The sequence below is a fragment of the Haemorhous mexicanus genome, chromosome 1 (genome assembly GCF_027477595.1).
Source record: "Haemorhous mexicanus isolate bHaeMex1 chromosome 1, bHaeMex1.pri, whole genome shotgun sequence".
Classification (NCBI taxonomy): domain Eukaryota; kingdom Metazoa; phylum Chordata; class Aves; order Passeriformes; family Fringillidae; genus Haemorhous; species Haemorhous mexicanus.
The window spans coordinates 67,722,709-67,738,767 of record NC_082341.1 but is presented as its reverse complement, the minus strand read 5'-3'; the positions used below and the strand labels follow the sequence as shown (position 1 = coordinate 67,738,767).

Sequence of the window (16,059 nt, the reverse complement as noted above, 5' to 3'; positions counted from 1 at the left end):
TGATATGAGAAGACAAAAGCACAGCAGTGACCTTTTTGTATCACTAAATGCTAAAAAAACCTTGGCTGTTTCCTATACAAATCAGCAACAGAGAAAGGGAAAGGAGAAAATTGTCTTGGAACTTGTTTTCACAACTAGTAAGTTGCACAGAAGTCCCTTTATATTCCCAATAAAAAAAGAAAAAAAAAAAAAAAAAGGGAGGGCAACAGATGCAGAGCTACAAAATCAAGTTCTGTAAAGGCTGGGGAAAAATTACCTGATGCTAGATAGGGAAAAAAATTTTGTTATATAAATCAGCTGCATTTCATAAAATGAAGATACTGGCAGCTACCAGCTTCTTTTAGTAAGACTAATACTGGAAGTGTCTGTTGCTCTCCTTTGGTCCAGTTAAATTAACTACATGACAGGAGCAGTGGTGCCCTCTTCAAAATCCAGAAGTACCTGTGGTCTCTGTGCAGCAGCTCCATTCTCCTGAGCTCCCTGTGTTGTGACAGCCCTGCTTCAAGTAATGAGTGCTTCTCTACAGCTAATGGTTGATTGGAAAGACAGTTCAGCTTCTGTGTCAAGCCTTGCTAGCAATACTGGGATGTCTGGAAGCTGAAGCCAGGGTCAGGCCCCCATGGTGTTAATGCTCTGTACAAGCAAAACAAAAAAACCCCACATTTGTTCTCAAGAAGCTTAAATTCCTCTTAAGCTTGGGCTCACAAGCGCAGTAGAAAGCATCTTATGTAAAATCACTGAAAACCGGAAGTTTTACAGTCTTCTGTTTAGCAAAGTGCTATCTCAGTTGTCAGCAGGTCAAAGTGAGAGGGAGCCTGACCCTAATGACTGCTGCCTGGGGATTTTAGCTGGAGCATACTGCAGGAAAAGGCTCAGCAGACTCTGCTGACTCTGTCAGAAACTGTCTAAAAGTAAGGGAACTGAAATGGATACTCTCAAGATCAAATGCAGATTACAGTGCTCATGGTCCCAACTTTCTACATTGGTTGAGACAAAAATAAAGCTTTCAGGCTCTCTCTAGGTAAAGTGAATCTGGGATTTGAAACTTCTGTCTGAGGTTTCCTTTAATGTCATTTAAAGTCCATCAGATAAAAGCTGGAAAGGTGCAATTTGTATTCTCTGCCTTAGATTTTTCTTTCTTTTGCACCTAGGATGCATGACCCAGTAAGCAAGAGATGCTGCTCTGAAAACTGTCAGCTGTTCTACTTGCAGAACCCAAACTAAAAAAAAGTAAGACTCTGTAAAGTATTTTTCTTCTCAAGTCTTGAAGGAACTACATGCCAAATTCAGCTGTATAAATGAGGTCTGTTACGGAACTGTCAAAGGTGTCTACTCTCTCCTTAGCCTGTTGCAATTGGCGGCTGACGCATCTGCAGCTGGATGAAGACACATGAAAATACTTTGAAGATCACAACCTGTTTTGGCTGTCCTTCTCTGCAGTGAGGAGAACTGACAGAATTCTGTAATTCATAGTCTGCAGGATGAAGTGGGTGTTTGTTGATGAAGCTAAGTGGCAGAAGAGGGAAGAGGTAAGAGTTAAAGAGAGGAGTGGAAACATCTACGACTTCTGTTAGAGTAAACACATCCAGTGACGTGGGTAACCAGAGTGTGTGTGGTGCCCAGAGCCATGGAAGCAAAGGCAGGAATAACAAATGACATGCTAGCAAATTAAACACAATGGTCTCTTTAAGGGCCCAGGGAGGCAGTGCCAAGCTCCCAGCACAGGGCTGCCCAATTGACTCCTCTCAGCCAGCTCCACAATGAATGAATGCTTGAGGAAAAGGTTCAACCAACCATAAGCTCAAGGGATTCCTGTTGCATCCCTCAGAGGTGCAATATGAGGATACTGATCCTGCTCTGTGCTTGGCTGCTGAGGAGTATTGTTTGGTTCGGCTTTGTCTTGTTTTATAATATTGCTTCCTGTGTGTAGAGTTTATGTGCAAACAGGACTGGGAAAACTGCCTCTGCTCTTCACTGAAAGAGGGTGGGACCCCTTTTTTCTATTATTGGGCAAACTGTTTCTTAAAATGAGAAACAGCTTCTCTCCTATGTTTAGCTTGGGAGTAGGAAGGGAGGAACAAAGGAAGGAAAGGTGGGGGCAATGTCTGTGAACAAACCAGTAGTTTAATTTTGGTTGGATGACTTTTAGTTATCCATCTCATAATATGGTTGATACAGATTCCCATTTTTTAGATTTCTTAAAAATGAATGACTGCTATTCCAAAGTAAGCTTAAGCATTTACATACCCTTGTAGGGCTGCATTAGGGCCAAAAGTAATGATCTGCCTGTGAGATAAAAGGATCATTCTGAAAACCCTGTAAAAAGTGAGTTTTATTCTGAGATACAAGCAGGACTGGTAGAAGAGAGGAAAATTTCAGCTCTATTGTGCCTTTTGGCAGAAGGGTTTCAGTGCAAGAGTCATTGGACAGTTTAACTTTGATTCTTTTCAGCTCCCATCTCCTTTTCTATTTCTCACTGTCACTGCCCCTGAAATAAAGCATTCATTGTGCTGTGTTGGCAAGGAAAGCAACTCTTGAGGCGCAGTAGGTAACAGGTCTAGCTATAACAACCAACCTATCACAAAGGCTACCTAACAGAAGTTGACAGAGGTCACTGAATAAGACATTCAGCTTTGAAAAATGTCTTTTGCTCGTCTGCTCAAACCTGGAAGAAGGCAGTGTGAACAGCAAAGGCAGTGCCTGATACACACAAAGCTGCCCTGGTACGTTCCTGGGCAGGTCCCTGTGGGCAGTGATATGGGGAATGGACTATGAAATGGCAACACTTGGCCATAACAGCCCCCATCCATGTGCAGCCCTGAAACAACTCATTGCCAGCAACAAGCTGTGTGCAGGCTTTTGCTCTTTAGCTCAAGATGAAGCCTACAGCTCTGCAGAGAGGCAGGAAGTGCTACCACAGCGCGTATCAAAGAGCCCCTGCACTAGCAGGGTGTCGCAGCTACTGCAGCTGCAGCAGGGGAAAGGCCCCGAGCACCCAGCCTGTGCCTGGCTCTGGAACTCTCAGCTCCCTTGGCTCTCCCAGCTAAGGACAAAATAAGGAGCCCAGCTGCAAATGCTCTCCACGGTAATGCTTCAGTTCACTCTTCAGACAAAGCCCACAGTTCTACTTTTGAGGCACTCTCTTGCTTTCTAACACCAAAACCCACAAGTTTTTGGTTTAGTGAAGATGCTTCTCTGGTCAAGCACTGCTCACCCAAACAATTTCAAGTCCCGCTGGATGGAAATTAAGGCAGTTTTCCATGCACAGATTTGGAAGACTGGCCTCACAGCTCATGAGAGAGCTGTGAGCCAAGAGATTCAGGAGAGCCATAAGGAGGAGAGGTCTTTATCCACCCTAAGTATCCTTACTCTCTAGTCCTGTGCATCTCTGGAACACAGGCTGTTAGTCAGGATAAAATAGACCAAGCTGCCTGGAGGTTGAGATGTGGAAAACCTTCTTTCTGTAGGGCAGAGAGGCAAGCGCCTTATTTCAGTGGTCCACCAAGTTGTCCCAGCCCCTCTATCTGCCTGAGAGGCCTGATTTTCAGAGTTTGCCCTGGCTGGGACTTTGGTTTTTTTTGATAGTGAGACAAGTTATACAGAAAGTTAAGGAGGAAAAATGGAATTGTTCCCTTTCTTACAGGACCACACTTGGCTAAGCTAAAGCTGGCATTATGGCTGTCATGCTCTGGAATATTCCCAGCTAGTTTTTGCAGACACAATACTCCACCAAGCAGGGTGGGCAAGCAGTGAGCAGACCAAGTAGGGCTCAGGCACTTCACACTCCTGCCCAAGATGCTGATGTGGCCCATTGGTTCACCCAAGACTGGGATTCAAATTGACAGAAAACATGAAAGACTGATAGTGCTCTGGTCTGAAAACGTTTTTTGCTGCACCACAACTGCTTAATTTTAAGAAAATAGGAGATATTTGTGTATCCTTTTTTTTTTGTAGGTAGTTGGCAAAGTAGTTTGCGAGGCTGAGGCACAGCAGTGAACCTGCAGCTTGGGAGGGAATCCAAATGCATGTCTATGAAAGAAGGAATTAAGAGGCTAGAAAAAGTGGGTGTGGGGGGAAGTAAAGAAGGAAAAATGAAGGCTAGAACAAAGGTCCTAACTGGTGCTCCAGCCTGTGTGAATAAAATACTTCACAATTCTGCACTGAGTGCATCAGCTTATTGCTATGCCTGATGTTTCCCAATGGAAAAGTGAGTTGAAAAGAAAGATTTCTGGCTCTGTATCTATTGAGAGCAAAAAAATGATAATCCTACATTGGCAAGAAGGGGAAAAAAAAAAAAAACCAACCCAGGCTGTCTCTGTTTGCTCAGACGATATTCTTTCATCTGTTGACTGAATTTTGATTTATTGGCTTGCCCAGTTTGATTTCAGTTAGAGAGGGTGAGAGGCATTACAAAGGTAATCACAGAAACATAGTATCCTAGGTGTTAAATAAGGCGTTTCTGATGCCGCCAGGGCTGTACCGCATCCCAAACCGCAGGAGGATGGCCCAGAGCAGGAGGAGCTCACGGCCAGCGGGGCGCTCCCTTTCCCGGGCGGCAGCGCCGAGCGCGCAGCCCGCGGGACGCGGCGGTCCCGGCTCGGCGGGCAAGGGACGCGGCCGGGACAATGCTCCTTCGGGACAACAGCCCGGGACAACAGCCCGGCACCGAGCACGGCGCTGCTGGGCTGGCACACCAGCCACCCTGCGCTGCTGCAATCACAGGCGTCACACAGGGCGTGCGACACGAACATCTACAGTCGGGCAGAGCGCTGATCCGCTCATCACGTATTCCTCTTATTCCCCCTGAGCTCTGGGGTTTTACAGGAGTGCCGGAATAGCACTCTCTTTGCTCTTTCTGGGAATACAAACCACATCCCCTGCCTTACCTTCAAGATCTATTAATATTTTGGGAAATTCCACCACACCTAACTCACTAAGCTTTCTGTATATGTTTCACCCTCGTAACCGGTTTCCTTTCCCCCCACCCAAGGAAGGGTGTGATCTCGTTCCATGACTTTAAAAGGCCTTTTCAAATCTGTCTGAGGGCTGTGTGCCTTTTGTGACATCAACAGGGAGAGAGGAAAAAAAAAAAAAAAAGAAAAAGAAAAAGTCAAGCATGCAAACAATACCCTTAGAGTAAATATGATCTCACTGTGATTAAACCACAGTACATCAGAATCAAAAAGCAGATGTAAAACTTAACCTCTTTCCCTCAGGCAAGCAATTAAAAACTTAATGAAAGGAGATCGGATGTTAAATGCTAAAGAATTGAAGAAGCAGAGCAGAAGGGGGAGGAAAAAAAAGTATGGAAAGAAAGAATCCCAAAACGTGTGTTTTGAGTTCTCAGTTTTCCATTTTCTGGCATTTGAGAGTAGTCTTCTCCCAGACAAAGTTTCCTTAAAAAAAAAAACCAAAAAAAAAAAAACCAAACCCTCCTTCCAAAATTAACCCTTCCTTCTGTGGCTCTGGGGAAACAATTACAACCTGATTGTCAAGAAACCATAGCTATGTAGACCAGGACCTCAGTATTGCCACCAACTTACTTGCTTGATGGCTTCAGCTTTGAAAAGTATGTTTTTTAAATTTATTTTTTTAAAGTCTAGAACCTAGATGAACTAGGATATGCTCTCCTTCCCCCAAGTCTCTCAAAAAAAAAATTCATTAGAAGGGAACTCTGTCAATTTAGTGTAATCATCTAGGATACTACACAGCAGCTACAATTTGGGATGCCCTGGGAGTCCAACTAACTGAAGAACAACAAGCTCAGGAACTCCTCTTTCCAGGCTCCTTCCAGCCCTCAGCAGGCTGGTGGGACAGGTAGCACCTTGCCTGTGAATGAGAATCCCAGGGGAGCCAAGCCTGGCTGGCAGCTGTTTGCCAGGTCCAGTAAGAGTCATCTCCATCCTACAGGGCAGTGGCCAAAAGTCAACAAGCCTCCCCAAACAGCTCAATTTTGGCAAGCTGACATTTTCTGGATAAGTGTAACCCCAGAGAAGAGGGATGGTGAAGGTGCAGGAGAGTTTTAGGCAGCTCTGGGTACTCTGCTCAATCTCAGGCTGAAGCACAACTTCAGCTTCATCATGTAAGATCTTGATCATGTGAGAGATTGGTTTGGGCAGTTCCTGGGCTGCAAATAAAATAAAGCAGTATAAAGAGAGAGACAGAAAACAAAAGAAGATATCTGCTTGAAAATACACCCTTCTGTAGCAGTAAAAATTGGTTTATTGCCCTAAGCATTTTAACTGGATGTAAAATCCACAGGACAAGGGTATTCATGACACTGCCTACAGCTAGCTGTATCTTAAACAGAGTGCACACTTCTGGTTGTCTTGTATTTAACCCTTTGGATCAGAAACTTCTTTAAAAAGAGAATAATTGATTTTTTAATGGTCTGTATCTTCCTCTCTCTGTCTTCAGCTAAGCAGCTCATTCGCTGGAAGAACTGAGAATTACTCCTAGGCTTCTTCAGAATTTTCCAAGACTTGTTGTTACCAAATAATTTATGGTATTGCTATGGCTAAAATTTTCAACCTTGCTGTCGATGAGGCCTTCTTAAGAAAGGGCTTCTAATGTGCTGACTTGCATTCCTGTAGAGTAAACCCATTCTTACTACTCTTCATTTTCTGGCAGGCTGATCCACTCTGACTGTGAAGAAAGTGTTTTCAAAACCAACATAAAAATAGAAAGGCAAGAATTTGCCTCATCCCTATAGACAAAAAAAAATATACAATTTTTGTCCTGCTATGCACTTGTGTTTCTAGGAGTGTGAACTATAGCTTTAGCAGCCCTGTTTCATGTCAAACACAAACTACGTCCAAATCTGCTGTGGAAAAATGAGCTCCTTAAAATTAAGACAGTTTCCACTACTGTAATGTCTAGACCAAAAGGCAAAAGAAAACGGGCACTTGCCAAGTGCAGGCTGTGATAATCAGGCAATAATATGCAGAGGCTGCACTCTGAGCTGCTATAAAGTGACCCAGCTTCACTGATGCTGAGAGCTGCAGCCATTTACAGGCAGAAGTACCTCTACATGCAGCTTTACTTAGCAGTAGCCTGACTTAATAAACATTGCTCAATACCTGCCATAAATGTTATTTTCATAGTACAGTCCCAGAGGAGTGTCTGATCAAGGCCACTGAAGGCTTGGCATAAAGCACCTTTCAGGGCCCAGAGTACTGCTCTAACAGCAGATGTCCACTGTTTTCATGGATGCTCAGAGAGTATCTATTATGTAAAGAAGCCTCTTGAAAAGTGACTTATGCATTTGTGATTCCAAATGTCACTGAAAGTGGTTTCCTACAGAGGCGTGTGGGCTTTATTGTCCTATGAAGTTCAGCTACTTGTCTCCATCAAGTGCAGCCAGAAACGGGAACAGTGCAGGATAAGGGTCCTCCACAAGTGCTGCAGCCAAGGCTGAGACTGTGCATACTCCTCTAAAGCATTCATGCTGCTTTAAAAATGGAATTAAACTCTGGACCCTGGGAGACAGGTGGGTTCCTAATTGCTGCTGGTATGAATGGGATTTAAGTACTTAAATGCTGTAATAAGTTAGTCCAAATAAAATAAGCAAGGCAAAAGTGACTTCACGTTGGCCCTTAAGTGACCTAAGCAGATCTATTGTGTGCAGAAGGCACTCCCATGCCCTTAACACCTTTGAGAACAGCAATAGGACAAGTAGGAAGCTCTATGCTCCTGGTTTTCTGGTTTTCTACTTTTCTGTATGCACTAGATGCACCTGGCCTTGCTGCAATTACTCTGGTACTTACAGTGGAGCACAGGCAATACACTAATAGAAATTTCTCCTCAGACACCACACACAGGAGTTCAGTGACAGGTATCAGATATCAGTACAAGTACAGTCTTCTAACCCCACGTGTTGCTTGAGATGGTAAGATTCCAAAGATGAGTTTGTCTGCAGTCTTAGGAACCATGCTCCAACAATTTAGCAAGTTCCCAATAACACTTCATGAGACTTCTCTGATGTCTAGCCTATATTCTGCAAAATAGCAGAGTTCTGCAGCCTAAGATAATAGCCATTGAAATGTGCTTTCATTTTTCCTTTGCAGAAGAGGTTTCCATAAAGTCTTACTATTAGAGAGCTTTTCTGCTCTCTGATCTGATAAGTCCCCCTGGATGAGGTATTTTGATAGTATGGCACTGTTTGGAATCAGTAGAGTTGAGTCAAGATACATCTGGGCCAAGTAATAGTCTAATGTGCAACCTGGAACCTCTAGCAGGATCTTAAAAGCAAAAGTAAAACCACCCCCAGACAAGTATCTAAAGCCTCTTGCTCTATGTAGAATAAAACTGAATTGGAACGATTAAAAAATAAGAAAGGCTTTTCATTTGGTAGTTCTGCTTCCCCATCAAACACTAGGAACTACTGCACAGAGACAGATTAGGCTACCAGTTTCTGATTCAATAGATTCACAGCTACGTTACTCAGGAGCAGCTGTTAGCATAAAAAGATACAAGTTTAGAAATCAGGTAAAAAAACTGCATGCTGTTGGCTGCAACGCTTCGTGATGGCTCTTTTTGTTCCTCTGAAATAAGCACTGTAACATCCCCAAGCCTCAGCAGCTCCATCTGCAGAACAGAATTAGAAGCACTCTGCTGTCCTGCCAAGACTTTGGTAGGGCAAGTGGACACAATTGTGCACACAACTGTGTGCTGAGGTTCTCAGCTACCCTGGGGTACTCACCTGGATTAAGTATACAAATATAAATCTACAGGGGCAGTATGGGAGGGGAAGGAGGGCACACAGAGGCTACAGCCACAACCTGAAAATGACAGTGGCCCTGTCCCCATATGAAGGGGACAGTCCTTCTGGCTACATCTCACTGGTGCTGCTGCTGACTTAGGACTGACCCTGCTAGACCTCAGCCACCTCATCCTGTAGGTGCACAGGTGAGAGAAAAATCATGAAACTTCCATTCTAAACTCATGGCAGTAAGAGAGACAGCACAAACATAGACAGGTTTTCCCCTTGTCGGTTTGTTCCTCTCCTACTGCATTTTACAAGGCTTTACAGTTCCTATTTACTTCTGAGTTTGATTGCCACCCTGTGATTGCTGAGATACTGAAAAAATAAAGTGAAACAAAGAGGAGTGAGGAATAAATGAAACAGAGAGGATTTGGTTAATAAAGTACAGACAGTTCTTTTCCTTTTACATGGTCCAACACTCAAAGTCTTTCATTGCCAGGGTTACAAGCAGCTTTTCACAAGCACTTCTGGTTGGGAATATTGTATTTCTTCCCAGGGACACTATTTTGTTTGTCTTGGCATGCAGACATTGTAATCAAGTCTATATATTACAGGACTGTGCCTTAGCACAAATGGCAGGCATTTCGAACCCTATTTAGGTTTCTTCCTTGCCCAACAAATTATCTAAAAATAGATAATCAAGACCTCATACTTTACATCTACGTCATTCCTTCTGGCTTAAATGAGGTAAGGAATGCAGGGTTTTTTTCCTCTCCTCTTTCACTGTTTGGAAGTTTTAGTAAACAGACAAGTCCCCTTTTCTTCCTTCCTCCCCCCTCTTATTTTGTCTTGCATGTGAACAGCCACCAAGCTACAAAAGCCTTGTTATGATAATGTCTTCTCCCTTTTGCTTCTGTTGCACTTTTATTGCCTGAGATAAGAGTGTAGGAATTGGGGGCCAGATACACCCTCTCCCATCCACATCCCTCCCTCATCATGGAAACCCACTGGAATTTCTCTTGCTACAGAGTACATTGCAGCTGTGACTGCTCCATCCTTGGAGTCATAGCCTGTGTTTGGTTTCAGAAAAGGCTGACCCTACCTCCTGGATTACAGAATACTGGAACGGAGTCCTGTGAGAACTTGATGGGGTGCAGTTTTGTTGTACATGGGGATTTAGCTCAAAAGCAATCTGTTGTCATCAAAGAACTGAGGTGTTGCCCTCATGCAGCTGCACCCCTACAGGAACTGGCTTCTGAAAGCAGCTTTTAGACAAGCAGGACTAAGAAGTGCTCCAAACCAACACAAGTATTTCTTATGCTTAACCTTTCCCATCTTTCCATAGCTCAGTTAAAATAACTTCTGTGTTCTCAGGCATTTGAGTAGTATATGAATGGGAGAACAGAACCTGACCTGGGGTTAAATTTCTCTTTGCTTTAAATAGTCACAGAATCTCTGAATTTCTCACAGTGTGCAAAAGCTAGACAGTCGTGTAGAGACATATTTAAGGTAAAATTCTGAGCTTGCTTAAATCCACAAGGATTTTCCCTTTCAGAGCATTTAGACTTGAGTGTTAAGATGGAAGAATGCAACTGACAATAAAAGAAGCTTAGATGAAGGAAGAGAGGGAGGGAACAAGTTTTGAAAATGTCTGAATAAAAAATGTATAGATTGCATAGCAGAAAGGATTTCTAGACCAGAAATGACTTTGGGTTTAGTCACACTGAAAGCAAAGTCATGAGTGACGGAGAGACATACTCAGGGTCTCACCCATGAATCAGTTCCTGTTCTGTCCTACTGTTAAAACTCTGAATTGAACTATAATGAGCATTTCAATAATTTATTCAAATGAGGCCTTACAGACTATCACAATGAAAGTAAGGAATTACAGGCCCCAGTATAACACTGGGAGCAGTTAAACAGAGCCAAATCTGCACCTGGATGCTAAGCCTCCTCTGAAGTGATGATATGTCCCCAGGCAGGCCATTAGCATTCTCTGTTCCTTTATTTCATGTGTACAACAGGAAAAAAAAAAAGTTTTCCTATAGGAAGATAAAAGAAAGAGAGAAAATACAGAAAGAACAAAGACCAAATGTGCAGGTATTTTCTTTGTGCATTACTCTAGGGATAAGAAATAGGTCCAAGAATGTTTGTCCCAGTTAAACAGTGTAACTACTTCACATTTCCCGGGGAAAGTAAACACTGTAATCCAGCAAGAAGGCTTTTGAGGCCAAACCCCTCAGTCTCCTCTTTTTATTTATTTATTTTTAATGGCTTGTTCTTTTTCTGTCTAGTCTTCTCTGTCTAGAATTACGTAATCACACACCAAATCCAAAATCCTCATTCCCACAATAAAGGGCAAAGGAAACATTACAGAGCAGGGAAGACTTCCTCCTTTTGAGCCACCTTATCTGTCCCTTTTCTTGCAGGGCCACTGGCCTACATACAAGAAATCAGGAAGCTGTATAACCATGCAGGACCATTTGCTATTGGGATACAAGTGTTCCTTGGCCCTGGGCAGCCTGAAAGCAGTTTGTGAGCTTTGGACTAACAGTGACACTGCTATTCTATCCTCGAATGCCTGATGTTTTCTGCTCAGAGTAACACCTTCTCTAGGCAGGTATAAAGTCTACCTGGACTGATCAGAGATGGAGTAGATAGAAGAGATGAATTTTATCTCAGACTTCAAATCAGTCAAAAAAAAAAAAAAAAACCAAAACATGAGCTCCACCTCAAAACTGTGAAAGCCATGGATTACCTTTGTCAATCCACATCTAACACAATTTCTTTTTCCCTTGTCTTTCCATGAGAAACTGGCAGTTGCTTTGGAAACTTAACTCTGACCTTTCCCAAAGTTTGGCTTGAGAGACCCTGAAAACTTGGCCTGAGCTCAGAGATGCAGAGAAGAGCATAAAAATCCCTGCACGTTTTCCTGGGTATCACTCGTACTTCTCACACACACTGCCACTCCATCAGCAGTCTTTCACACCACGCTGCCTAAGTTCAGTACCGAGATGGACTTGACTGCCAAAGCAACTTAGTCTCCAAGTAAGTATATAGCGTGTGACATTTCCAAAATCACCTTTTTATTGACGCTGAAGTTATTTTTGGCAGGGCAAGGAAAGTTTTTCCTTCCCTCCCCCTTTTTTTCCAATCGCACAAGATTACGGTACGTCTGTACAGTAATCTAATGCCTCGTGGGCAATTCTGTACCTTGCCCAGACGTTTTTGAGTAATATTAGGACAAAAGGCTCCACATTTGTGTCTTTTGGGAAAAAACCCAATAAACCAACCAACCACCACCCCCTCTGGTAAAAGGTCGCTAAAAGCGATTATTGAATAAGCAGGGATAATAGGAATTAATACGGGGGATAGGCTACCCATTTTTAAAAAACGTTAGGGTTTTTTTTTTCTTTCCCCTCGCTTGCGATCCATCGAACAAATTGCACCATGATAAGGAAACATCCACAAGCGCCTGGAAGGAGGTGAATGAGCTCCCGGGGAGGATCGGGGGGGTACCTGTCCCAAACGCGCCTGGCCATCACGCACCGCCCCGTCACCTTTCCCGCGATGCCGGGCTCATCCCGTTATCCAGGGCCGGCATCAGCGGGAAAAGCGAGAGGATCTCCTTCTCCCCGCACCGCCAACACCGACAGAGCACCCGGGAGGTCCCCGCAGCCCGTCCCCTTTGCTGCCCCCTCGTTTCCCACTCCGCGCGGACACCTTCCCGGGGCTCTGCGCCTGGAGACAGAGCAGCGGAGGGCAGAAGGCAGACGTGGCCGCCCCGCGGGCACCCGGCTCGCCTTGAGGAGGTGCGGAGGGGAGCCCCGAGCTGTCGGCGCCCCGCCTGTGGTGCGGTGTGCGGTGCCGGCTCGGCGCCCGCCGCGCTCACCTTGTACTTCATGGCTGCGCCTCCTCCGCGCCCCGCCGCATCCCCGCGCGCTCTGCGCGCCCCGCCGCGCGCCGCCGCGCCAGCCTAACGCGCTCATTTGCATAGCGCCGCCCTCATTTGCATAGTGCTCCGGCACGAGCCGGCCCCGCCCCCGCCCTCCCACCGCTCCCAGACCGTGGTGGCGCCGCCGGGGGCGGCGCGGAGGGGAGGCGGCACGGCCGCGGGTTCGAGACCGGGCGCGGCGCCTTCCGCCGCTTCTCTCCGCCCATGGCCGGGGAGAGAGAGCCCCGCACAGAGCAAGGTCTGTTGGCCCTGCTCCCAGGGACCCCGCCCTGCCTTTTCAAAGCTGCTCGCCTTCACTTTTCCCCGGCGGAAAAAGACCTGGGGGCACAGGTTGTCAGCGGCTGAACAAGAGCCCGCGTGTGCCCAGGGAGGCCAATGGCATCCTGGTCTGGATCAGAACTAGTGTGGCCAGCAGGAGCAGGGCAGCTCTTCCTTGTATTGGACACTGGTGAGACCACATCTCAAGACCTGTGTCCACTTCTGGGCCTCTCACTGAAAGACCTTGACGTGCTGGAGCAGGTCCATAGAAGGGCAATGGAGCTGGTGATGGGTCTGGAGCACAAGTCCTGTGGAGGGAGACTGGAGGAACTTGGGGGTGTTTAGCCTGGAGAAAAAGAGGCTAGTGGGGGACTTGACACTCTCTACCCTGATATGACTTTGTACCCAAGTGGGGTTTGGTCTCTCCTCCCAGGCAGCCAGCAACAGGACAAGAGGTCATAGCCTCAGGATGTCCAGGGGATGTTCACATTGGACATAAGGAAGAATTTTTTCATGCAAAGTGTGGGTAACGTGTTGGAAATCACTGCGCAGCGAGGTGGTTGAGTCACCAACCCTGCAAATGTTCAAGAAACGGCTGGACATGGCACTTAGTGCCATGGCCTAGTTGACATGCTGGTGTTTAGTCAAAGCTTGGACTCAGTCATCTCAGAGACCTTTTCCAACCCAATTGATTCTGTGAACCTTTTCCATCCATCCCTCTCACAGGCATTTTTCTCCCATGCAGCTCTTGGAGGCGCTGAACACTGCTTTGTTCATGTCTTTGCAATTGTTTTGTTCTCACTCATCCTCAGAAGATGATCTTTTTTAACTACTACTGCTCAAATCAATCTGCCAAGTGTTGGCTTTGCTGGCTGCTATTTTAACGCTCATTAGACACCAGAGGCCAAGAATGCTTTAATGGCCTGGAGATGTCCATTATAAAGAGTGACCATTGTAAATAAGGATTATTTGGAAGAGAGTAATAATTAACTCTGGTATCTTGGATGCAAGAAAGTGCAGGGTAAATAGATGTGTGGTGATCCTCCATGCTTTTCAAGTTAGATCTCTTAATCAGGCATGATTAATATGGTGTACATAATAGGAATCTTTGTATATGGGACATACTCCAGCTTGTTTAGAAGAACAGGAAATAAATTCTCTCCTTTTTGCCTGAGCTGAATCATACCCAGAATTTTTAGGTCACAGATGGACTCGAGACTATTTCTGGTGGCCTAAGGAAAAATAGCAAAGAATAATCTTGTACTACCAGATTACAAACATAACTACATTCCATAGTACAATGTTATCCTTAAATTCTCATGTGACTAATCCTCTAGAGAAGGATCCTATTGCTAAAATGGCTTCTTGACTGATAAAGAATGTCATACTTTTATCTGCAATCTCCTCTGTTCTCCAATTTCAGCATAAAATATGTGGCTGTACACTACAAATTTACTAAATGAATGCAAAAATGCTTTTTTTCCCCCCCTGTGCTGTCTTCTTGACTGCACATGCTGTAATATCTCATGGGTGTGTGTCCCTGTCAGTACAAAATAAGTCTCAGAAATTAATGAGAAGAGCAAGCTCCTGCTTTCTGCAGTGCAGAAGAGCCACTGTGGCTGGGCTGTAGCTTTGCTGCTCCAACCACTTGCAAGGGTTTTTCTTTGGGCCATTTTTGTTGTTGCTGTTGATTCTTCAGATTTCCCAAGAAGAAACGTGAAACAGATGATATTTTATATGCACTGGGTTTAGGGCAGGGTTGTTTCAAATGCAGCAGCAAAATAAATGTGGGTAGTTTCAAGAGAATAAAACTCGTTTGTGTGCTGTATTCTTAGACACCTTAATTAAGAAAGGAATTCTTCCAGTGATTATGTATAACCAGCTTACTATTAAGAGAGTGCAAATCTCTTTGGAGCATTTCTTATATGAAGAGCTAAGAATCAAAGACACACTGTTTTCTTTTTGCATATTTTTGCTCTTCATACTCCAAGTAGAAAATTACTTTTTGATACAGAGGATGCAATGGCTAAGGTGTTAGCATGGTATTGGACTAGCATCCAGATCCCCTTCCTTGAATAAGCTCTGTATAATCTCTTCCCATGGCACCATTACCATGAAGATAAATGTGTTAAGGACTGTAAAACACATCAGCAAGAACCAAATATGTATTGGAGACAAAAATAAGTAACATCATATTTCTGACTTCACCTATATTTAAACTCAGAGAGCATCTGGTTTCCAGTCATCCTACCAATAGTGGTACTTTTCTTGTAATTGGTGTTTTTTCAGAATGCTTTACAATCACATTATGAAACCTAAGCACATTTGAGAAGTTGTGCCTTCTGCTATTATTTTAGCTTGCTTTGCTTTTAATGCGTGTAAAAAGTCCCTGACTGATTTTAGTATGAGGTAACAGATGTGTCAGTATGAAATTCTAGTTGGAGTGTTCCTCTGTGCGTATTGTTTTGCCTTTATCGCTCTCCACAACTCTTATTAAATACTTTTACTTAGATGCCACTGGAATGACACTTTGGGCACAAACCCACGAAGTCTGTCAGTGTTGGTAGCTGTGCTTTACAACTCTGAAGAAGCAGACACAAGAGCTGGTATTTTACGGGGAGAAAAAGAGATTGCCATCGCACAGTGCTGCGCAGTGAAGTCCCACTGCTCATTTTATTCATGCACTCTCTCTCCCCCTCTCTCACCTACTGCATTTACCCTGAGGGGGTTTTTAATTTCCCCCAGGATGAAACACTCCCACTCTGAGGGACACTCGTAGCAGGGCGGGCAGCATGGCGGAGCTCCATGGTCTAGCACGGATATTGGGAATTCAATATGCCTTGAAAGAGGGATTTGTAAACGTGATCTGCTGAGCTCCTTGTGTTGCTGTAAGAAGTTGGGATTGCGGCAGGCACGTCTGTGGTTGGTGCAAGCACCCTGCTGCTCTTGGTGACCTTGGAGGCGGCCGTGCCTTTGCTGTGTAATATTGTATTTCAGGCACAGCCTAGGGAAGTTTTGAGTCGGTTGCCTTGGATAATCAGCTCAATTATACAATGCAACTTGCTGATGAGGAAGCTGGGACCGGGCATTACTGATGTCTGTGTTTCAGAGGCAACTTGAGCTCTACTGCCAGGATTTATAA

General features: G+C 44.7%; 1 protein-coding gene across 2 annotated transcripts in view; it reads right to left on the bottom strand.

Moving 5' to 3' along the window:
• NEDD9 (neural precursor cell expressed, developmentally down-regulated 9) overlaps positions 1 to 16,059 on the bottom strand; it is a 101,294-nt gene that overhangs the window by 24,778 nt on the left and 60,457 nt on the right. The window contains exon 1 of one of the 2 annotated variants that reach the window (XM_059852446.1): positions 12,597 to 12,680. The exons of the other annotated variant lie outside the window; for it this stretch is intronic. Within the exon in view, the coding sequence (XP_059708429.1) occupies positions 12,597 to 12,608 (12 nt within the window). The 5' untranslated portion in view covers positions 12,609 to 12,680. Of the gene's footprint in view, positions 1 to 12,596; positions 12,681 to 16,059 lie in introns of those variants that run through there. 2 annotated transcript variants of the gene reach the window in all.